The following is a 22857-nucleotide window of genomic DNA, read 5'->3' on the forward strand; positions in this document are numbered from 1 at the left end:
TGGAGGCCCCGCCCCCGCCGCACCTGTTGGCGGATACCAGCCGGCCGGGGATATTTTTGCGATTGCCCCGCACGGGCGGGGCTAACGATACGCTGGTCCGGCCCAGGCGCAGGCAGTCAGGATAAGGACCACAGGAGCCAACACCCCACCCTAACCTTGGCCCAACCCTTACAGGACAAAACGCAACGCGCCTCCCGCGCGCCCGCCCCGGGACCCACAAAACGACGAAAACCAGGGATGACAGTGGCTCTGAACGTTTTATCTTTTAAAAAAAAAAAAAGAAGAAGAAGAAGAAAAAAGAAAGGAAAGAAAGAAAAAGAAAATGAAAATCCATCCCCACGAGGGGAAGGCCCCACGCGGGCCCCGGTCTGTTGTTCTCCCTGGCTCCGGAGACTTCTGCACAGGCCTCGGCTACTTGCCTGCCGATCGTCTCTTCCTGGGGCAACAGCCACTGCTAAGCAGCCTGTTCCCCACTTCTGGCTAAAGCCTAATCCCCAGAGTCCTCAAGTGCACAGCTGAGCTCCGGGGGGAAGTGGAAGTGCCCGAGTCCTGGGGCAAGCCAGAGCATCGCTTGTGGGCAGAGACCCTCTGCCGGCACTGTCAGCAGGCACAGGGCGAGCCCCCACGTCCTGTGTGTCCGGTATCCAGCGCGGGGACAGCACATGCATCTGCAGGAGCACAAGGGCCCCGGGGGTGGGGTGGGGGGCTGTATGGCGGGCGGGGCCAGGCTGTCAGTGAGCCCCAAGTGTGTGTTTCACACCCGCAGGCAGCTCTGTCTGGGGCCTGGGTTCAAAGCCATGCCGTCTCAACTCCCCCGGAGCCCCCTCCAGAAGCGGGCAGTGAAGGAAAGGGGCAGGGGGTTATTAGCCTGTTGCTCCTGGGCTAGGTGCAGTTCTCGGAAAGGGGTGGCGGGACCCAAACCCTCCAAGTCCCCACAGTTAATTGCTGTCATTCTTGATGACGACCTCGACTCCGTGGTGCCGCAGCTGAGCTCGAAGCAGCAGGTTCTTGTTTTTCAAATCTTCCACCTGACATGGAAAAGGGGGCCACGGAGAGAGTGAGGAGAAAAACTGGCCCAGCCAAATCCCCGACCAGATTCAGACCCCGCTGGTGACGGGGAAAAAGATGAAGGCCTCTCTATGGACACCTGAGGCAGGTGTCCCACAGCAGCTCGCTGGCCATGGACTTGGGGAGGGGTCTGACCTGCTGTCGGAGCACGTCGTTGTCCAGCTGCAGCTGGTCAAGCCCCTGCAGTTCTTCTGACAACCGGTGGTTACTCTGTCGAAGCTCCTGGATATAATCACAGGCTTTGGACAGAATTCCACCTTTACTCTGCAAGAAAAGGCAAGCGAAATGAGGATTAAAATAGGTGCTAACTGGTTTGCCTTCCCGTGGCGCACTCACACTCTGAACCTCGTCTTCCCCCAAGGACAGTGGCAGAACGTTTCACAAGGATACGGGAACCTTGGAGAAAGGTCAGCAGGAATTCCTGCCGTGTGCCCTCGCTACCATGTCTGGAAACACCACCAGGAGACAAAAGCCAGGCATCCTGCCCACTACCAGGGTCCTTCCATGACCTGGCCAGACTTGGTGCTCTCCATGGAGCAGTCCGGGACGATCTTGGACAGCTGCACTATCCAGTTGTTAATCTTGTCTCGGCGGCGGCGTTCAACTAGGGGGCAAAAGGGAGGACGAGGTGACTCGGTGAGAACTCACCACAGGCCCCGTCGAGCTACCGGAGCCCTCCTGCTCAGACACCACGGCTGTCCCCAACCCCACCAACTAGTGCCCACCTTCATTGTGCTGAGCCCTGCGTTTCTCATCCCGAGTTGTCCTGGGAGCTTCTGACTTCCTGATGACAAACCCCAGGGTGGCCAGAGTGAGGGAAGGACAAAAAATAAGATTAGAGGTTAGGGTCAGGAATGACACAGGAGTTGGTAGGGATCGAGACCACCACGGCAACGGAGAAGGAGCGGGGGCTACTCACGGGGAATAAGGGTGAGTCCTGGGGGCAATGGAGCGCTGGCTTCCTCCCTGCAACACTTCTTGGGGTGACATCATCACAAAGAATTGGCCTGTGAAGGTGGAGGGTAGGCTGTGTCAGGACGTGGGACTTAGGAACCACATCATGCTCTGAGGCCAAGGTCCTAGGATCCTCCTCTGGAGAGATCCTTCCTCCTAGGATCCTTCTGGATCCTCCTGCTGGAAGGGCAGCCCCAGACTCACTGCCTGCCCAGGTCTCAGTGAGCATTAAGGGGCCCCAGGAAAGGCCCACCCCTGATTCCAGCCCCTCCGGTCGGCAACCCCACGCAGCTCACCGGTGCCGGGAGGGGTCGCCTGCCCCAGCAGGGCCTCCGAGCCTTGGGTAGTAACAACAGCTGCTGTACTCCCCGATGTGGTACCCCCTGCCCCATCCCCCACTGCAGTGCTGGGGAAATAAGTATAGTGCGTCTCGGCGGCTGTCCCCTCTGTGTCAACAGCATCGTCACTGGTGAATGCACCCTGGATCACCGCCTGCGGAGGGGAACAATAGAACAGAGTCCAGTGTCTGTCAGGTGCTTCCCACTGAGCTACCCTGAAGCTTCTATCCCTGGGGGGAAGGAGGGAGAAACGTCCAGAAAGGGAAAACCTGGTGCTTGGGGACAACACAACCCCACCTCGCCACCTCCAGCCCCGCCCCGATCTCACAGGTTCGGCTTCACCTCCCCTTCGGAGCTCCAGTCCCCTCACCAGCCCAGGCCCCCATACCTGGGTCATGGACTGAGTGGCAGGATAGCCACTGATGGCGCCAGTCCCTTCAGTCTGGCCATCCAGCTGCCCCTCAGACACCTGGATCACCCTGTACATCACCTAGAAGCAGGAGGACATCGGAAAGTGGGGAGAGAGAATACAGGAGTCAATGCTGGGGACCCCAGGCCTCTCATAAAGCTTCTCTAGGACAGAGCCCCGAAATAAGAGTGCTTCAGGGACAAAGCTTCAGCCATTCCCCCTTCCGTCCCCAGAGGTTTTGGCCGAGCCTCCACCCCACTCGGATCTACTCCAAACCTCCTCCTCCCAGCCCCTCCCCCCAACCCCGCAGGCATCCCTGTGGTCACCGCCTCCTCCAAGCCAGGTCTCCCCCTGATACTGTTCATTACCTCCCTCAACCCCAACCCCCGGTAGCACCTGCAGGCAGCTGGCCCCCTCCCTTACCTGGCCCCCATTCTCAGTTCGGAAGACGTACTTGACGTTGGGGTCAGGGAAGGTGGCAGCTGACTGGATGCTGGCAATAGCCACGCTGGTGGGGTCCTCCCCAGTTGCCACTGCACCTGAGTTAGACGAGCAAGGAAGAAGCGTGCGACTTACTGCCTTTCTCCCTCTTCCCGCCTGCATGTCACTGAAGGGCCAGGGTGCATGGCAGATGCGCCCATGGGGGATGGGGAGAGGCCAAGCTGGGCTCCTGGGCTCAGGTCTGTTTCGACCACTCACCCTCCTGAATCTGCACCGTCCCCTCTTCCGCTTCAGCTGTTTTCTGCTGCCTGTTTGTGACGGGACAAACGAAAGAAGGAGGGACGAAGGGAAGAAAAAGTTCACTGACCCAGTAACATACGGCTTCCAGACTCAATGGCATTCCCAACAGACGCTGGGTTAGGTTAGAATAACAACAGCTGGTATTTACTGAGTGTTTACTGCGGGCACAGCACTGAGCTAAGCACTTAACACACACTATTATTCAGCACTCGGAACAGCACAGTGGGGCAAGCAGCACATTCTGTGGATGAGACACCAGACCACGCAGCTGGTCAGCGACGGGGCTGAGATCAGAATCTAGGTCTGCACGACTTCAGGGCCAGCGCTCTTAGCCGTTCTGCCTCCTCCCGGGCCTCCCGTCTCCCGCCCGCCGCTTCTTCACTCACCCCTTCATCTCTCTGTAAGGCGGCACATCCGAGGAGCCGGGCCTTCTTTGGAGTCTTCGAATCTCCTGCCTCACAGGCCTGAGTGCTAAGTCCTGACAGAAATCAGGGAGTTTGCAGCTGAGTCCAGGAAACTGAATAGTCTCTCTGTTTCAAGAAGCGGGGCTCCAGGAAGACTCAGCCAAGAACATAATGCAATCAATCTACAGAGGACAGTCGGTTTCCTCCATTCTGATGCTGAGAAGTGGGCTATGGTGGTTGAAAAAGCAGCCCTACAGTGTTTCTCAGCCCTCCATTATCGCTTCAAGTCACGGTCTTTATACTTAAAGACGGAGGAACAACATATTTCTGGGTGGACCATGACTAAAGTTAGCACGATACGCCATGTTTAGACCACCACTATCAAAAACCAGGGCCACTGGACACTGGGGCTTCTTCCAGTTTCTGAGCCACATACAGGACCCAAAAATTTCTGTTCTCACACCTAGGAAGGGGAAATCTCCCTGAACATAAAGAACATAGTTGGCCCCCTTGGGCCTCATTCTACTTGGCCCCTTGGGTTCCTGCTTTGGAGTGTCCGGATTTATGTCATCTGTTAGATATCCTAAAGTCCAAGTGTGTCATTTGCAAGCCCCTTCTGTTTTCTTCACCAAGCCTTCCCCTAGAACCACACAGTTGCTAAAATGTTGCCATGACAACTCCAAGTCAACTGAACCTCAGCAAGAAGGGAAAAAACTCCAGGTTCAAGGTTCAGAAGGAGAGACAATGGAAAAGGAACTCATTTGCAGGTGCCCGCCTTAGGACCCTGACACCCAGCCAAGAGGGCAGGAAAAACAATGAGCTGAGACAGATGCCTCCAGAAAGATACAGCTACCCTGTACAAAGGAACAAATTTATCCCCGCACGAACGGTAAGATTTTGGTGTAGTCTCCACCCACAAGGTCCCCGGAACCTTTCCTATCTAAGGAAAATCTTCAGCGGATGGGCCCTGGAAAGTCCACATCGAAGGAAAGCGTTGACCAAAACAAACAAACAAAAAACCAAAACCCAGAAAACAAAAACAAAAAAGGAAAAAAGAAAACGAACTGAAAGTGAAACTGTCCGGAGGAAGTCACGCTGCCAGAAGATCCCAGTCCCTAAGGGGAAGCAGCGCCAGCGCTGCGGTACCACCTACCTGTCCATCCTCCAACCGCCGGAGGCAGCGGCCCCCCGAGGCTTCTGCGCTGACCGCGGGAGGAGGCGAGGGGAGAGACGGCCGGGCACCGGAGGCGTCTCTACCGCCCACAGCTGTCAGCCAGGGGCGGCCTCGGAGGACGCCCAGCAACCGGGTCAGGCCGCTTATTCAAATCTTAGCTGGACATCCGGAAGCATTTCCTGAGCGTTAGGGGATGCGACACGGAAACGCGGCCGGGCAGTCGTGGCGTGCGCGCTCGGGCCGGGAGGGCCCGGCGAGAGCCCCTGCTAAGTCTGGACACAAAGGGGGAAACCACCAAGTCCCCAAGAAGCCCGGCGCCCCGACCGTGCCCGCGCGGGCGGCGTCTCCCCGCAGGGCCCGCGGCCGGCAGGCGCGAGCCCGCGAGCCCGCGAGCCCGGGAGCCCGGGCGGCCGCCGCGCTCGCCCCGCGACCCCGCGCTGCGCTCGGCGGCCAGGAACGGGCGCGGGGCTCGGCGGGCCCGCGGTCCCGGCCGGCGGCTGGCGGCGCAGGAGGGCGGGGACGCGCGCGCCCGGGGGCGGGGAGAGCGCTCGGCCCACAAAGGGGGGCGGGCGAGCGCGGAGCGGGCACGGCCCCCTCCCTCAAAACAAAGGCTTCCTCCCCGGGAGGTCCGCCGCCTGAAAACCAGAGCGGAGTCAAGGCTGCCCTGCCTACCGGCCCACCCGGCCTCCGGACCCCCGACTCGCGTCCGGGCCCGAACTCACCGGCCGAGGCCGCCGAGGCCGCGGATCTCCCTTGACCGAGCTCTGCCTCTCCCGGACTCGGAGAGCTCTCCATGGACAGCTGCTCATGCGCACTCCCGGCCTGCGGCCATGTTGGTGAGGGGCGGAAGTATCTCTCTACACCCGCCCAGCCTCCTCAGCCTCCGAGCTGCCCCACTTCCGGTCCTTCCCGCCTGATGGGGCGGAAAGATGCCTATGGGTGGGGATGTCGCCGGGGAGGAGAAGGAACTTCCTGGGATCCCCAGAGAGTGACATTGAAGACTTCGTCGCTTTCGGCAAGAAAGAAAGACGACTAATGTGCGCTACCCTCTTCCTACCGAACAAGGCGTTTTTACTGGTAGAAGGGAGCGAGGCTGGCTCCGATGGAGGGAAGGACGTCGGACGGAGGCGCCATCTTTAACAAGGGCACTTGGGAGGCCATCTTGGATCAGGACCCTGATTTGGCGTCCGCTGGAGAGGAGGACGGTTCTGCGTACACTCTTTTGTACTAGCGTCTGCAGCTACTACCTAAAGACGCCCAGGGCTTCCAGTTTTTGCGAGGCTTTCAGCTGCTGTGAGAAGGACCTTGATTCCCAGTCTTCTCGGTTGAGACTTAGCCGTTGAGACTCCGGAGACCCGGAGTGTGCTGTAATGAGAAGAGTTTAGCCTCTGGAGCCAGACGCACTCGGATCTGCAACCTGCCGCTCTCACTTCTTACCGCTGAGATCTCTGGCAAGCCTCGGACTTAATCAGCCTCCCTAACTGACCTCACTGTACAGGTCTCCTATCCGGAAAATGGAGATCCCGGTACCAACCTTGCGAATTGTTACGTGGAGTAACTAAAATCAAGGGCATAGATTGTTTGCTTGTAGAGTACGCAGCCTGTACTGATAGAGAACGAGCATTATGTAAATACAAGTTTCTCTTCCTCCTTTCCTGGCCACCGTGAACCTAGCTCTAGTTTCTAGCCACAGGTCTCCATGACAACGACAGAGGAAGAGCACCCAAACAACTGCGAAATGAGAAAATGCGATCCCTATCACCTAAGACTCTATTAAGCATAATGAGACTCCACACTGTTTACATATAAAAGTACAACTTTTATTCTGAGACATTGTTTCTAACTAGAACAGAATCTGCGGCCCCAGCCTGTATGGAGAAGCAGTCCCATGGCCTGAGTTATGCCATTCCCCTTCCCCGAAATAGGAGGAAGTTATTCCGAAGGAAAAATGAGAAGCCAGGGAGATCCGTACAAGATCTCTCTTCCTAGAGGGGACTGGTGGCAGACAGTAGGGATGCTGGAAAGGGGGCCAGTCCAGCATTTGAGGCCCGAGGCCTTCAACGAGCTCCTTGACGTGGTCCTCCTAATCTAGAGCTAGGAGGGTCTGGAGGAATCCAAGAGTAGAGTCAGGATGGGCAGTTCAGAAGTGTTTATGTGTGACAGGCCCTTTCCTCCCCTCCTCCACCCTGGACTCGCATGAAGGGAAGTGCACAGCCTCAGAGGAGGGCAGGCACTTTTCAGAGTTCCCTCTTCATTCTTCATGTTGAGAAACCTCTTAAGTATTCCGCCTACTCTTTGTTTCCTTTGACCAAGGCCCCAGTCCCTGGTAACAGGATTTTGGTGACTTTCTTGGGAATATTCTAAGGGATAAGTGCTTTGTGTCTGAGACAAACTCAGGTAAACCAACTGAGGCAATGTTTCCCACAGTCAAGAAGAGAAGCTGGAGGGTCAAAGCCTATGGTGTTGGGCACTACAGCTGCTCAGGCTGCAGAAGAGACAGCTAGTCCGGGATCTTCGAGATTGGAGACGACCTACTACCCTCTTTGCCCAGTGCTATGGTCCTTCTCACAGTTCCTCACCTCTCCCAGGGGTAGCCTGTGTTTCAAATGCATATGATCGGCGCTGTGGGGACAGAAGAGGGTCAGGGGGCTGGTGTTCCCTGGGGGGCAGACTATGCCGACTCCGGTGTCCAGACCCTTCTGTGTCTTCGGGTGGGAGCTCCAGGCAGCTAAGTGGCCGAGGAGAATAGGCAGGGATCATACTACAGGGGGAGGTTCTGGGGATGAGGCTATAGTCCCCACCCCCAGTACAGGTCTGGGTCCGCCGAACTCCCTGAGCCTCAGTCCTCTGGCGGTCCCGGGCAAGGGCCACAGCAGCATCAAAAGAAAGACTGCCTCCATTCCTCCAAGAGGAACGGGAGGCTCTGGACCCCCAAGCCCTTTCCCCAGGAGTCCCATCGAGCCGACCAGGCCTTGGGCATGGGTTTGCAGGTGCCACATGGATCTTGCTACACATTGCACTAGGCATCTTGGCAAATTGTGGTTTGGGGGGCACCACGGGCACAGAGCGGACCTGTTGGACCTGAACCAGGGAGGAAGCCAGGCGCATGCCCACACCGCTAGGTGAGCCAAGAGGACAGGGGCACAGATTGCAGCCCTCTGGACTGGGCTGCCCCTCAGGCTCCATCTCCTCTAGCTGGGGTGGCTGTGGGGTTGCCTCAGAGGACTGGGAATTGCCCCCTTTGGCACTGTCAGCCTCCAGGGACTCAATGTGTGACCCTTCAGGAGGGGAGTCCTTTCCTAAATGGTCACCTCCAGCCCTCTGGTCTCCCTCAGACTCTCCATCCCCACTCTCCCTGTCCATGCTGACCTCTCCTCCTCCTCCTCCTCCAGCTGCTGCTTCTGGGCTTCTGCCATCTTCACCATCTCCTCGGTCTTCTCTTACCTCTTGGTCCTTCTGCCCCTCCTGCCCTTTAACCTCATCCTCTCTGGCTTCTTCTGCCTCTTGTTTGTGTACAACTTCCCAGCTCTCCTCAACAACTTGGTTTTCCGGGACCCCACACTCTGGGTCGCTTCTGGCTTGTACTGGGCCTTCCTGGCCTTCCTCAGCCTCTTCCTCTCTCTCAGTCTTCCTTTCCGTCTCCTTGTCCTTGCTCGGCTCTCCTGTTCCTTCCACATCCTGAGCTTCATTCATACTCTCATTCTCCTGCTGGCTTTTAGACTCCTCTCCCTTGGCCTCTGTCTCTTTCCCACTCCCTTCTCTCAAACTGACCATCATCTCTTGGCTTTCCCCAGCCTTCCCTCCTTCCTCGCCTGTCTCTCCATCCTCCACCTCACTCTCTGGACTCCCCTCAGCCTCCTCCCTGATGGCCCATGTGTTCTCAGGGTCAGCCTCCTTGGCCTCCCCTACTTTGCAGCATGCATCTTCCCCCTCGGCCTGCCCTGGAGCCTCCTGTCTCCCACACCCTGCTCTCTCTTCCTCCAGACTTCCTGGACCCTCCCAGGTTGGGTGTTTGGGCATCAGAAGGGGACTTAGGTCATCATAGGCACTCAGGAAGACTTCCTCCCCACTTTCCTCTTCTCCTTCGGGCCTGGGGGCAACAGAGTCCGGCGAACAGCAGCTGGGGGCCAAGACAAACTGCGCCTCATCCAGGGACAGGTCATCTAGGGGTGGCTCCACAGAGAACTCCTCCACCTGTAGACATAGCACTGGAGCTCAGGACCAGGTGGCCCTGTCCACCCTCTGGCTTCCTCACCACCTTCAAACCCAGCACAGCTCCTCCTTACCTGAGGCCCAACTCGCAAGAGCTCCTCCAGGTAGCCCATCCCAGGATCGTCCTCCCCAGGGGAGAAGGCTGCTCCTGCTGCTCCTGCTTGGGCCACCTCCCCGTCCTCCACCCCCACCCACTCAGGCTCTGAGCTGCTTGAGTCCTCTAGGAAGGAGAAGGAATCCTGCACCTCCTGGGACAGGCAGTCCTCCAGGGCAGGGGCCATGTCCTCTGGGCCACTGTCAGCCAGGGGACCTGTGGCCGAACTTGCCTCCAACTTCTCATCTGTTGGAAGGAAGGAAGTGTCAGGAACACAAAGGTCAAGACCAGCCTTGACCCTTTCCAATGCAGATCTTCCTAACATTACTGCCATTTCAGGCCCAACCCTCCCAGCCTAGGTACTCCATGTGGCTGACCCTCTCAGATCCTGACTCCTGGCTTCTAGCTGCCTTGCTGAGCTCCTACCAGGTGCCAGGCACCACACTGTACCTTTCACAACACCTTATCTAATCGCCCCCCCCCAAAACAGCTCTATAATGTAGGGTGTTTATCCTTATTTTAAATATGAGGAAGATAAGACTCAGATTTGTCCAAGATCCTAGCTCTGTCACCTCCAACTGAAATGAACAACAAATAGCTTAAACTAGGTCCCCTGTCCTACTGCAAGCAACAATAACTGTGTCACAAGATTAGGAGAGAATGAAATAAGCTGATGCTTGCAAAGTCCTAATCATGGCACCCAGCACATAGTAAGCCTTCAGTAAATGTTAGCTGTTAGTATTAATACCATCATTATTATAACATCATCTATTGTATATCCTCACCTTGTACTTCGTGATCCCTACTGTATATATCTGACACAGACTCCCATTCTTGGGTATATCAGTGACCTGAAGGATATTACCTGGTGATATTACCAGATCCCTCCAACCCGGCATCCAGGGAGGCAGCTGAAGGTGACCATCCAAAGCCCGGGGCCCGAGGCCTCTGCCATCCCCAGGACAGATCCCTGGCACCAGAGCTTCAGCTTAGGGTTCTAGCCCCTTCTCCCAGTTCTGGGAGATCCCTGAGTCCTCACCTGGGGGGCCAGGGCCAGGCCCAGGCCCAGGGCCAGAGGCAGGGCTTGGCCGGGGCTGTAGGGCGGGACACTCAAGGCCACGGGTGAGTCTGGCCAAGGAGACGTTAGAGATGATATTTGGGGGCACGTTGAGGATGGAGGTGATGTGTAGTGGGAGGTTGACATTGTAGGGGTCTGAGATGTGCACCCCAACACAGCGCTCTGCACGGCTGCAGCCCCCAGCACGGATTGCTGACCGCCCCACTCGTGGCGTGCCTGGCTCAGAATTCGTGCCGCCCAGGGCCTCTGCCTCAGGCTCCTGTTCACCTTCTGCTGCCTCTGCAGAATCATTTTCCAAGCTATCTGGCAGCAGTGGGCTTGGCCGGGGACTGCCAGGTCCCACCAGCACCTCTGGCTCTGCGGAGGAGAGAGAAGAGAGTAACCTCAGCCGCGAGTGGCCCGGACACCTTGGGAAGGCTCTGGAGAATGCCCCCTGCTTTCTTAGGCCTGAGAGCCAGGACAGTTGGAAGGCACCCGGCCAAGCTTCCCTGGGCCACTCCTGCGAATGTTCCACAGCCAGCTCAGCACCTACACTTACTCAGGAACCCCCTTCCCTCCATGAAGATACACTCACTGGCCATCAGTGCCCCCCACCTCCACAAACACACACCACCCTGGACCTCTCTGTACACTCAGAGGCACACACCCACTGATCAGATGATAAACTCACTACTAACCCTAGCATCTGGGACTCTGGCTGGTGCGTAACAGGAGCTCATTATGTATTTTTGCAAATAATGAGCACATATGGCCACATGTACAGACACACAAGCACACAGGAATGCACACACAATGGGCTTATCCATAATACTATTCCTTGGCCGACACATTCTCAGACAGGCTTGCACATGGGTGTTCACCTGCCTACACCTGCACGTATGTATACACACACACACACACACCCCAAGGGCACACCTAGACTCACCATCGCTGGCCCCAGCTGCAGCACTCAGTGAGTCCATGCTCTTGGCTGGCCGCAGAGTCCCCTTATCAGATTTGTCCTCTGCAAGACATGGATGTTTGTAGAGCGGGGGCCTCGTACGCCTTCAGCAAAGCTCCCCCTACCTCTCTTCAGACTCACCTCTGTCCTCAGCCCCCCGGGGGAGTTTACGTTTGGTCTCATGGCCAGAACGACCCAAATTGAAGATAGATCTCCACTTCCTGACCTTCAAAGATCCCTTTCTCCTGGAGGGAATAGAGAGAACATTAGGGTTGGGCCTGGTGGTCAGTGCAGGAGAGGGGCCCAGGAAGGGGGCCTTACTTGTGCTCTGCAAGCTCAATGATAGTGTGGTAGGGCCGCATCTGTGGGGGTCCATCACCAGCCTGCAGGATGCTAGGCAGGTGGCAGGGCAGGGACCTGGGCATAAGGTCGTCGGGGCTGCCTGATGCCCGGGCCCCTGGAAGTGATCGCCATCCACTCTCCATCTCCCCACCTAGGAAAAGAAGAGGAATTGGCCGGGCAAGAACAGAGGTGAGAGAGGGCTTCAAGTATCCAGCTCCTCACGGCCCCCTCCCACTCACCAACTAACTAGCTGATTGGGGGTATACTCGGAAGCCTTTGGAGGCAGATGCTCCATGTCCAGCTCCTCAAGGGGGAATCCTCAGTGGGAGGTTTGGGGGGGGAAGGGGGGCGCCTCGGTGGCTCAGTCAGTTCATCATCTGCTTTTGGCTTGGGTCATGATCTCCAGGTTCTGGGATTGAGTCCCACATCAGGCTCTCTGCTCAGTGGGGAGCCTGCTTCTACCTCTTTCCCTGCTTGTGCTCTCTCTGTCTCTGTCTCTCAAGTGAATAAATTAAAAAATAATAATAATAATAAAGGAAACCCAGGGACAAGGGGTAGGAGATCCCAGGACATTGGCCCTGGATACCAGGACATTGGTGGGTTAGGGGTGGGAACAATCAGTCAGTAGCCCTGAGAACCCAGATGGTGCTTAGAAAGTCAGGCTCAGCAGGAGGGGGCTGCTCAAGTACCGACCACACCATCATCTCCCCAGCGTCTTCTCCACGGGACCATAAGCAACATCCCTCTATGACTCAGTTCTCTCACGTGCAGAACACAGAGACTGAACTAGGTGACCTCTAAGGCCCTCTGTCACCTTGACATGACTCCCCGGACAGTGTGGTGGCATGGTGGGTGGCACTGACCAGAGAGAGTGGCGCCCCCGAAGAGCTGGTCCACGTGCGTGAGGATGAACTCGACCACAATGGATTGCACACGCACCTCCATGAAGGCTGCTGTCCCGTTGAAGCCCGAGGCCTCTATGTCCTTGGACCTGTGGCAATATGGACTTACTCCCCTGCAGTCCCGCCACACTTCCCCATCCGAATTCTCTAATAATAGCCTATCCCTTCTCCCCTGCATGCCCTTAAGCTCCTCCCCACCTCTTCAACTACATGCGTGATTCAAGTCTCAGTGCCACTCCCTTCAGGAGGCCCTCTTGGACACCCCCTGAGAATTAATCGCTACTTCTTTTGCACACAGGAGTGTGCTGTTCTAATGGCTCTCAGGACTTCTCAGAGTTGGCCCGGCACACAGAGATATGCAGGCCAATTCTCCAGGAGACTGTAAGATGTTTGCTCCACAAACATTCCACAAGGACTCTTCCTGTTCCAATGCCCGAGCTCAGTGATACAGTGTAAGAAGACACAAAGGCCTTGTGTCCAGTGGGTGAACCCCATCCCACTCAATGTACTTCGGAACCCTCCTGTTTCCCGCAGCCCTCTCCAGTGCACCTGCGCAGCCACGCCCATTCCTGGAGCCACCTCTGGGGGCTCAGCCTGGATCCCACCCGCTGCTCCCGCCGCGCCCACCTCAGCAGGTTGGGGGCCCACACGATGGCCAGGTTGCGGGCATGCATGTTGGTCTGAGCACTGAATGAGGCCATGTGCACCAGATGTCGCATGAGGAACTCCAGGGTCCTGCAGAAAAGAGGCATTGGGGCCAGGGGTCGGATGGAGGGATGGAGGTCGGGAGGCGGATGAGACAAGGGCTGTATGGGGATGGTTGGGACTCTAGGAGCCAGGGATCCACACGCACCTGTAGTTGGGGACAGGGAGTTCTCGAAGCACTTCTAGGATCTTGACCAAGCGCTCAGGCTCCAGCTGCACTCCCACGGCATCCTGATTGGGAGGAAGTGTTCAAGAAACAAGGAAGCACTGCCCCTGCCTACTCCTGGGAGCACTGAGCCCAACTACCGCAAACACTGCTGTGCTGTGCCCTGCCCCATCCCCCACCCCAGATCCTTCAGAGGACACTGACATACCAGGCGGAGCTCAGAATTTGGGGCCCACAAGGCCTGCAGCTGGGTCTTGGCTATGCCACTCAGTAGCGTGGTGACCTCGAGCACCTTCCTGCCAGTCTCTCTCAGCACCCTCCTCAGAAGGCCCCGATTCAGGATCCCCTTAGCAACCCCTCCCGGTGGGTGCTCCTGGGCTATGGGGTTATTCCAAGGTGCCCAGGAAGGCAAGCGCCCACCCGGGCTAGCCTGTGCAGGCTGAATGCGGTGGGCTGCCATTCTGGATTTCTAAATGTTATTCTGTTCGGTAAAAATGCAACTTATTTTTAAAATGTTACTGAATTCAAGAGAGCATTTCTGTCACATGTCTTCTTACTCAAAAGAGGCTCGACATACAATCTGCTCCTGGAGGGGCAGGCCTGAAAAAGGGTTGGCTTCTGAGAAGGCCTCCCATTCTCTTAAACGTAAGGACGCCCTGGTCTAGGTGATTTCCAAGGGCCCTCTGCTCTCCGCCTGGGTTCTGCCTTCCCCGAGTCCCACCCCTGCGCTGTGTGTGATCTGCAGGCTCATGGAGGAAGGGCCAAGGGAAGAGGGACGGGAGGGCGCAGGTGGCAGCCCTCCCTGCCCCCCTCCACAACCCATGGAGGGACTTTGCAGGGAGGGACCTCTTCGTTCTCATGTGGTCCCAGTCATCGAGCATCACAGGACCGTGGCTGCCACTGGACGCACTCGGAGATCAAAGCCTCCCCAGCAGTTGTCCCTCCGCCTTCCCTCGCCTCTCAACGCACCGCGAACTTGTCGTAGAGGCGGTAAGTGAGCAGGGGGTCTGGCAGCTCTCTGAAATAGGCCTTGCACAGGGACGAGACGCAGTGAATGTCTTGCAGGTAAACATCTTTGCGCAGGTCTGGCTTCCGCTCTGCCTCGAACTCCTGCCTGGGGAGGTGGAGCGTGGTCAGGAGTGGTGGGGCCAGGGCCCGTGCACGTGGGGCACAGCCGCCACGTGCACGACCCTGGAAGGAGGCTGTGGGACATGTGCGTAGGTGAGGCAGCGGGTGTAGATGGATAGCACACGGGGTTGGGTGGGGGACGAGGGACGTGGGCTGTGTGTGAACAGGGAGACGCGTCAGGGATGGAACTGTGGGTGTAGCGTAGCAAGGTTGGGGTGTGGAGGATTCAAGAAAAGCGGAGAGATGAATGTTCATGTGTTTCTGGGTACGTGTAAAGATGGAGGCGTGTAACTCTCAGAAGGAAACATTGAGTGTAAATCTTCAGGACCTTGGAAGAGGCAACAGTTTCTTAGATAAGACACCAAAAGCACAAGCAGCCAAAGAAAAAGTAGATACATTGAACAGCAAGTGACAAACTCCTGTGTGTCAGAGGACACGACCGAGAAAGCGAAGACAACCCACAGGATGGAAGAAAATCAGAGATTTGATAAGTGTTTAATATGCGGAATATATCGGGGCACCTGGGTATCTCAGTCGTTAAGCGTCTGCCTTTGGCTCAGGTCATGATCCAGGGGTCCTGGGACGGAGCCCCTTGTCAGGCTTCCTGCTCAGCGGGGATCTGCTTCTCCCTCTCCCTCTGCCCCACTCCCCCGGCTTCCGCTCTCTCTCTCGCTCACTCTTTCTCTCTCTCTCTCATAAATGAATAAAATCTTTTTTTTAGTGTTTTTTATTTTTTTTAAAGATTGTATTATTTACTTAAGAGAGAGGCAGTCAGAGAGAGAGGAAGAAGCAGGCTCCCCACTGAGCAGAGAGCCCGATGCGATGCGGGGCTCGATCCTAGGACCCTGAGATCATGACCCGAGCCGAAGGCAGAGGCTTTAACCCACTGAGCCATCCAGGTGCCCCAATGAATAAAATCTTAAAAAAAAAAAAAAATCCAGAATTTATAAAGAATTCTTACAACTCAAAGGAAACAAATAACCTAATTTAAAAATGAGCCAGGTGGGGCACTGGGGTGGCTCAGTCATTAAGCATCTGCCTTTGGCTCAGGTCATGATCCCAGGGTCCTGGGATTGAGCCCCACATGGGGCTCCTTGCTCAGTGGGAAGCCTGCTTCTCTCTTTCCACCTCCCCTGCTTGTGTTCCCTCTCTCACTGTGTCTCTCTCTGTCAAGTAAATAAAATAATTTAAAAAATAAGTAAGTGAGGGGCGCCTGGGTGGCTCAGCAGGTTAAATCCTCTGCCTTCGGCTCAGGTCGTGGTCCCAGGGTCCTGGGATCGAGCCCCACATCGGGCTCTCTGCTTAGCAGGGAGCCTGCTTCCTCCTCTCTCTCTGTCTGCCTCTCTGCCTACTTGTGATCTCTGTCAAATAACTAAAATTAAAAAAAAAAAAATAAGTAAGTGAACAAATAAATTTAAAAAAAAAAATGAGCCAGGGGTTTGAATAGAAAGTTTTCCAAAGAATTCATGAAGTAAGTCATCTGTTCGCTACCGCAGAAGAGCCAAGAGGTGGAAACCACCCAAATATTCATCGACTGATGGACGGACAAACAAAATATGATTCCGTCACACAAAGAGATGAAGGCCAACATCTGAGACAATCTGCATGAACCCTAAAAACAAGTTAAGGGAAAGAGCCAGACACAAAAGTTTCCAATTATACAATTCCATTTATCTGAAACGTGCAGAAAAGACACATTTGTAGAGATAGAAAGCAGACTAGTGGTTTCGAGAGGCTAAGGGAAAGGAGAAACATGGAGTGACTGTTTTTGGGTGTTTCTTTGGGGGTTGAGGAAATGTTCTGGAATTCGATAGTGGTGATTGCGGTGTGACCTTGTCAATGTAGTAAAAAAAATCACTGAATTGCCCATTTTTAAAGAGTGAGTTTTATGGTATGTGAATTATAGCCCCGAATGTTTAAGCTAGGTGGTTGTACGGGGAAGCGGAGACATATGTGTCTGTGTAGACACATGCATGCCAGCCTGGGGGGAAATGGGGTGTATGGTTTCAGCCTTTCCTGAGGAGTCCGGAGCTCCTTCCTTAGAGAGCACCCAGCACCCATGTTTCCTTCTACCCGCTGCCCTCGCCCCTCTGGCTCCCTGGCCTCCCAGCCCATAGAGCTCTCCCCTCATTGCCTGACTCACCGGAGCTTCTGGATGTTGGAAGACACCCCCGAGAGGCGGTAGATGCCGTCCACCACTCCGTACTCCTCCACAAACTCCGCACAGCTCTTCAGCACCTGTGGCACTGGGGACACAGACAGAGCAGAGAGAGAGAAATCAGGTCTGGGAGGTCAGGGGACCTAAGAGACATAGGGAAGGGGTTCGAGGAGACTGGAAGCAGAGCTCATGAATAAAAACTTGTCAGACGGATTCTTAGAGGACATCAGCTCTCGCCTGCGCATCTCTCTGAGATCTCTCTGCCCAGGGAGTCTAGAGCCTCTGCCTAAATCCCCCCAAGGGAGGGGAAGCCTCCTGGCTCTCCAGGTTGCCCATTCCCATTAGAAAGCTCTGCCTTCATGGAACTGAAATTTGTTGCTCTGTAATTACTACTTGGTTTCCAGAATTTTCCAAGAGGCAGCCGTCTAGTTGGAAGGGTGCTCAGAGTAACAGGACAGGTCTCGGAAGTACACTTATTAAACACTCTTTGTGTGTAAGATGAAGGAACATCCGTTGTCCTGACGCAAAAGGGGCAGAGCTGACGGGGACTATCGTGAAACACCCCATCTCAGAAGCAAGCGTGTGGGCGTCAGGTCTGTCACAGGGAAGTACACAAAATTGGGACAGGTCAGGTCAGGAGAGAAACACCTATGTGCCAAGCACTGTGCCTTAGATATTCTAGTCCCCATTTTCCAGATAAGAAAACTGAGGGTCAAAGAAGTAACAAGTGCCCAGTACCACCCAGCTAGGGCCAGCATCCAAATCCAAGCGCGCAAAAAGTTGTATTCTCTCTCCCGACCTGAGCCCCCTCTGCTGTTACTGGACTGTAAGCTCCTTAAGGACAAGATCTAATTGTGACTTTTTTTTTTGGTCCCCTCTCTGAGTAACCAATCTGATGTCTCGTGTTTTCTGACATGGTGTCTCAGACACAGGAAACTCTAACCCAGGGGTGAGATCCCATCTTCACGAGGCCACATGTTTCTCCTTCTGAAGCCTTCCCTGCCTTAAATCCTTGCTTCACCCCAGTCTTCACTGCTCACCTCACAGGTCTAGAATGAAGTATAAACTCAGCGCAGTGTGTTTAAACCCTTCACCAACCAGACCCTGCTGCTGTCCCAGTCTGAGAGCCAGTCACATCTCCAACACACCCTCCCATCCAGAGAATGGGAAAACCAGAGAAAACCCTCTCGTGTCAGTGTCAGAGCTGTTTCTCCTCAGCCATCTATTTTTTTTTTTTTTTTCCTGCTGGGTTTTCTGAGTCTTACTCCTGATGATGTTTATCTCTTTACTTGAATCACTAGGAAGCTCAGAGCCGCATCCAGAAACCATGTAGCATTACATGATACGCATTTCCGGATACCGATCTCCCCTCCTCCTCTTGCTTCTCCTTCAACCCAATTCCCTCAGTCATTTTATTCTACCCTTTCATAAAATTTTGGGATTTGGATCACAACTTTACCACAGTTTTGTGTACCTCCCTGTGACAGAGCTGAATTCCATGCACTTGCTAACCCCCACACTTCCAGCCCAAGTTCTTGGTGGAATTGAGTAATTAAGTAAGATGGAAATAGAGAATGAAGGAAGTAATCCATGAGCCCATCAACCACGACCGTAAACCCTCCTTGTATGAGCCGGTGTCCACACCCTTTGTCCTCCTGCACTCCAGAGCCAGGAACTTGGGTGAGACAAGGAAGGCATGAGGGTGGAGAATTTAAGGAGGCACCCAACCCTAGGGCTGTGCAAGTGGCAACTGCGCATACACACAACCTTGGGAGTGAGAGCATCCTTTTTTTTTTTTTTTTTTTTAAGATTTTATTTATTTATTTGACAGAGAGAGATCACAAGTAGGCAGAGAGGCAGGCAGAGAGAGAGAGGAGGAAGCAGGCTCTCTGCTCAGCAGAGAGCCTGATGCGGGGCTCGATCCCAGGACCCTGAGATCATGACCTGAGCCGAAAGCAGCGGCTTAACCCACTGAGCCACCCCGGTGCCCGGAGTGAGAGCATCCTTAAGAAAGAGCTGCCAGTCTCTAAATTCCAGGCCCATTCATCTCAGGATTGAGTTCAAGCTCCATACTGGGGGTAAAGATTACTAAAATAGCGGCACCTGGGTGGCTTGGTCAGTCATTAAGCATCTGCCTTCAGCTCAGGTCATAATCCCAGGATCCTGGGATGGAGCCCCACATTGGACTCCCTGCTCCGAGGGAAGCCTGCTTCTCCCTCTTCCCCTCCCCCTGCTTGTGCTCCCTCTCTCACTGTGTCTCTCTCTGTCAAATAAATAAATAAAATCTTTTAAAAAAAGATCACTAAAATAAATAAACTTAGAAAGGGAAGGAGGGAAGGAAAAAGAAAGGAAGAAAGAAAAGGAAGAGAGGAAAGAAAGAAAGGGAAGAAAAAAAGGAAGGAAATAAAGGAAAGGGGGAAAGAAAGGAAGGAAATGAAAGGAAGAAAGAAAGAAAGAAGAAAAAAAAAAAAAAGGCACTCAGGCACTGGTTGCAGCCCCAAGAGTGAGGACTTTGTTAAATTTCGTGCCCTGTTCCTTTCTCTTGTCCTCAGTCCTAGCGCTATAGTTCACTCCCCATCCCTCCTTCCAGGACCTGGGCCCATTTGCCAGCCTCGCCCTACCCTCTGGTCCCCAACCCCAATGCAGAAGCGGGGTGGACCCTTCTCCCTTGGCTGCTGCTTGACGCTCAGGTTACTAATGGCACCTCAGCTCTTTGGGCCACCACGTCACTCTGTTGACGCATAGCCCAGTATCACCTAAAGCCTGGGCTCTCTCCACAGGATGGCAACCAAGCCAGATCTTCCCCCCTCGTGCCCTTGTCTGTGGGTTTTGGATCTCCTGAAAAGACCCTTATAGGGGCACCTGTGTGGCTCAGTAGGCTAAGCATCTCCTGCCTTTGGCACCAGTTTTGATCTCAGGGTCCTGAGATGGAGCCTGGTGCCTGGCTCCGTGCTGGGCGGGGAGCCTCTTAATGGTCTCTCTCTCCGTCTCCCTCTCCTTCTGCCCCTCCCCCCACCTCTCTAAACAAAAAAAAAAAAAAAAAAAAGAAGAAGAAGAAGAAGAAAAGAAAAGAAAAAGAAGGGCGCCTGGGTGGCTCAGTAGGTTAAGCCGCTGCCTTCGGCTCAGGTCATGATCTCAGGGTCCTGGGATCGAGTCCCGCATCAGGCTCTCTGCTGAGCAGGGAGCCTGCTTCCTCCTCTCTCTCTCTCTGCCTGCCTCTCTGCCTACTTGTGATCTCTGTCTGTCAAATAAATAAATAAAATCTTTAAAAAAAAAAAAAGAAAGAAAAGAAAAAGAAGGTATTCAAGAGCCTAAGGAATCAGAGCCGCAGAGGAAAGGGTCGAGGAGAGGAAAGGAAGACAGGGCCGAGGTGATGGAGCCAAGGAATGGAGACGTCAGGGAATGCGGCCCGGGAAGAGGGCCCCGAATTTAGAGACCGGCAGAATCCGAAACCTGAACAAGGCAGTCAAGAGAGAGAGTTTGGGAAAAGGAAGAACTCAGAACTGGTCGGGCTTGGAGAAGGAAGTGACCCTCCTTCCTAGGGCCGGGAGCGGGGAGAGGGCGCTGAGGCCAAGCAGATGAGCACGGGGAGAATCAAGCTAACCAGGGAGGATGAATTAAGCAGGAACACAGATCTCCACAAGTGTGGCCTTGATTCTGTGCGGAGTCTTGGGTTGAAGGGAACAGCCATAGCCAGGCTCGCTCGGGCTCTGTCCTCTCGCTTCCCACCTGTCAGGGGTGGGGGGGGATGGGGAGAGGCTGTCCCTGTTGCAAGGGTGCTGGACATCCTGCCACCCTTGAGCTCAGGTAAGGTTCTGAGGAGGGGCAGGATGGGCTTCTCTCCTCCAGAATTCTCCAGGACCAGACGTCTAAGCCTTCCAGAGAACGGGCCCCTCACCAGCCAGGAATGCAGACAGAGGCCGGAGGGGATACGGGATCCAGGGTGGGGGTGGGGGTCTACGTTTCAGCACTGGGCTGCCAGGGGTCACAGGGCAGTGCAGCACAGGGATGAGGAGACCGAACTGAGAGTTTGCAGAAAGCTGGAAGAACGTCAGCCCCATTGAATCCTGTGGCCCTTGGCCAAGAGTCCTGGTTCTCAAGAGGAGTCCATGAGCCGGGCTCTACAGGAGGGGAAGAGAAAGCCAGAGCAGGGCCTCCACAGCTGAAGCTGTGTAAGCTTCTACTCCGGGGCCCGGGGTTTCCCTTAACCGGGGCGGGTGGGGATGGGGGCCTCTGGGGGAGGAGAAAAGGGGAAGGAGGTGTTTGGGGACAAGGGGGCGGGGCTAAGGGCAGGAAATGAGCTAGGAACCACCATCACCTTCCCCTCCTAGACAGGAGCCACAGCCCAGAGCAGCAGAGAGGACAAAGAGGAAATGACAGATTGGGGTGGGGTGTGGGGGGGAGGAAACGTGCCCTGCTCTGGGAGGAGCTCCAAGTGCCAAAAACAAGCTGGACTGGGCAGCCAGGGTCCCTGCGGTCAACTTCAAATCAAATCCAGCTCCGTTCACGAGGGGCTGCTCCATGCCAGATTGAGTCCAGGACTGCCCCTGCTCCTGCTGGCTTCCGAGCCCCTCTAGGGAACCCAGGGAGACAGTAGACAGGCCCCAAAGACAGCCCCACACCCACTCCTTTGCACCCTGTACCCCTACCCTCCAACCAGCCTCAGGCATCTCTTTTAGCCTACTAGCGGCCCCCCATTTCGGCAGCTTCTCCCCCTGCCCTCTGCTTTGAACCTGTCCCTCCTGTGCCCAGGGAGGGCCATGGAGACTGTGGGAGGTCCCAGCCCACGCCCTCACCGGCAGCCCAGCAAGGCTGCATGAGGGTCCGAGTGCTGGAGCCCCTCAACCACGTTCCTGGACGCTCTCCTCCGACCAGGAAACCCCCGTCAGACTCTCCTAAGAGCCCTTCTCCCGGCTCCTTCCATTCAGTCCCAAGGATCCTCCCTTGGCCTTTCCATCACTCCTATGCTGACCGCGTCGTCCCCGCAGCCTCCTGCTCTGTCCCCAGCAGTGATGCCGTCACCTCTCTGTTGCCTGCTTCTCTCGGTTTCTCATCTCTCCATCCTCTCCCCGACCCCAGCCTCCCCATGCCCAGGTAGTTACACAAGGGGGCTCCCCGGCCTTCTCCGCTCAGCCACGTTTCCTGTAGCACCTGCTCCTCAGGCTCCTGGGTGCTGACTCCACACCACTGCCCCGAGCACCGGGGTGCTGCCTCTGCCCCTCGCTCCGTGCCCCCCGACCCCACAGCTGCCCTGAGCCGCCTCCTTACCCTCCTGGCCCGAACGCTGCAGCTGCTCCTGCAGGTCACACCCGAACACCCTCTCCTTCGAGCTGCCCTTCTTCTTTCCCTTTTGCCGAGACTTCATGGCTGGAGCCCCCGGGGGCCCTGGCCCAGCCCCCTCTGCCCCCCCAAGACCTTTGCCCTACCAGTCCCCCATAGGATCCTAAGCCGGCCTCTGGGCTTGGCCCGGCCCCAGGGGGCAGGGCTCCAAACTGGGGAGGGTGGAGGGTGGCCTGGGCAACAGGCAGCGGCTCCTGCCTCTGCCTCTGGGGCCCCCGGCTACACGGAAGTAGCTGTGGAAGAGGAAGCTGCCAGGACCCTGAAGAAGCTGGGTCTCGTGGCCCAGGCTGGCACTCGCCCCTCTGGCCCAGCTCAGCCCTGGGGGAGCAGGAAGCTGTGCAGCTCCTCCAACCCGCTTCCTGTTAGAGCATCTTTGCAACCACAGGGCCTGGGGTGGGGGAGGCAACTGACATTCACATCCTCAACCCATCACTGGGACTTCGCTCATTGGTCAAGGCCACGTAACGTCAGAGCCCCGGGGTGGGGTGGTGGTGCCTGGGGCGTAGGCAGGTGACTGACACCCTTAGAGACCAGAATTTGGGGGGTCAGGGCAAAGCCCAGAGGCTGGCCCAAGAGCCAGGTGGCCCAGTGCCCTGCAAGGGGAGGGAGGATGCCCAGGCTCAGCCCCAGACGGGCCCATGACCTCAGCCAAGGCACGTTACCTTGCCGAGCCTCAGTGTCCACACGTGTGACCATGAAGAGGG

General features: G+C 55.8%; 2 protein-coding genes across 5 annotated transcripts; both read right to left on the bottom strand.

The window, feature by feature from the left end:
* Positions 1 to 230: 230 nt before the first annotated feature.
* Positions 231 to 5894, bottom strand: USF1 (upstream transcription factor 1). 3 transcript variants are annotated; one of them, XM_044266705.1, is made up of 12 exons: positions 5811 to 5894; positions 5068 to 5360; positions 3897 to 3988; positions 3469 to 3518; positions 3193 to 3308; positions 2749 to 2850; positions 2319 to 2514; positions 1988 to 2075; positions 1794 to 1852; positions 1578 to 1672; positions 1204 to 1332; positions 231 to 1028 (listed from the first exon to the last, which is right to left on the bottom strand). In XM_044266705.1, the coding sequence occupies exons 3-12, from the start codon at positions 3902 to 3904 to the stop codon at positions 939 to 941; spliced, it is 933 nt and encodes a 310-aa protein (XP_044122640.1). In that variant the 5' UTR covers positions 3905 to 3988; positions 5068 to 5360; positions 5811 to 5894; the 3' UTR covers positions 231 to 938. The 3 variants fall into 3 exon arrangements, with proteins under 3 accessions (XP_044122640.1, XP_044122639.1, XP_044122641.1); XM_044266704.1 differs by lacking the exon at positions 5811 to 5894 and having other exon boundaries at positions 5068 to 5464; XM_044266706.1 differs by lacking the exons at positions 3469 to 3518; positions 3897 to 3988; positions 5068 to 5360; positions 5811 to 5894 and having other exon boundaries at positions 3224 to 3313.
* A 992-nt stretch (positions 5895 to 6886) lies between these two features.
* On the bottom strand, positions 6887 to 22303 carry ARHGAP30 (Rho GTPase activating protein 30). 2 transcript variants are annotated; one of them, XM_044266701.1, is made up of 12 exons: positions 22082 to 22303; positions 16799 to 16901; positions 14497 to 14641; positions 13510 to 13592; positions 13284 to 13391; positions 12618 to 12745; positions 11734 to 11905; positions 11554 to 11657; positions 11398 to 11475; positions 10434 to 10829; positions 9375 to 9640; positions 6887 to 9282 (listed from the first exon to the last, which is right to left on the bottom strand). In XM_044266701.1, the coding sequence occupies exons 1-12, from the start codon at positions 22176 to 22178 to the stop codon at positions 7654 to 7656; spliced, it is 3309 nt and encodes a 1102-aa protein (XP_044122636.1). In that variant the 5' UTR covers positions 22179 to 22303; the 3' UTR covers positions 6887 to 7653. The 2 variants fall into 2 exon arrangements, with proteins under 2 accessions (XP_044122636.1, XP_044122638.1); XM_044266703.1 differs by lacking the exon at positions 22082 to 22303 and having other exon boundaries at positions 14497 to 14637; positions 16799 to 16858.
* Between the last annotated feature and the right edge of the window lie 554 nt (positions 22304 to 22857).

Source organism: Neovison vison, chromosome 10 (genome assembly GCF_020171115.1).
Source record: "Neovison vison isolate M4711 chromosome 10, ASM_NN_V1, whole genome shotgun sequence".
Lineage (NCBI taxonomy): Eukaryota > Metazoa > Chordata > Mammalia > Carnivora > Mustelidae > Neogale > Neogale vison.

Bases quoted from the DNA above. Each gene is read 5' to 3' on its own strand.
- ARHGAP30 (XM_044266701.1), bottom strand. From the start codon at position 22,178: ATGAAGTCTCGGCAAAAGGGAAAGAAGAAGGGCAGCTCGAAGGAGAGG. The intron at 12,746-13,283 runs GTGGGCGCGGCG...ATATTGCCACAG, and splicing joins TGGGCCCCCAACCTGCTGAG to GTCCAAGGACATAGAGGCCT. The intron at 11,658-11,733 runs GTAAGGCCCCCT...TATTCCCTCCAG, and splicing joins ATTGAGCTTGCAGAGCACAA to GAGAAAGGGATCTTTGAAGG.
- USF1 (XM_044266705.1), bottom strand. The intron at 1,853-1,987 runs GTGAGTAGCCCC...GTTTGTCATCAG, and splicing joins AGGACTCACCCTTATTCCCC to GAAGTCAGAAGCTCCCAGGA. The intron at 1,673-1,793 runs GTGGGCACTAGT...TTTGCCCCCTAG, and splicing joins CAGGGCTCAGCACAATGAAG to TTGAACGCCGCCGCCGAGAC.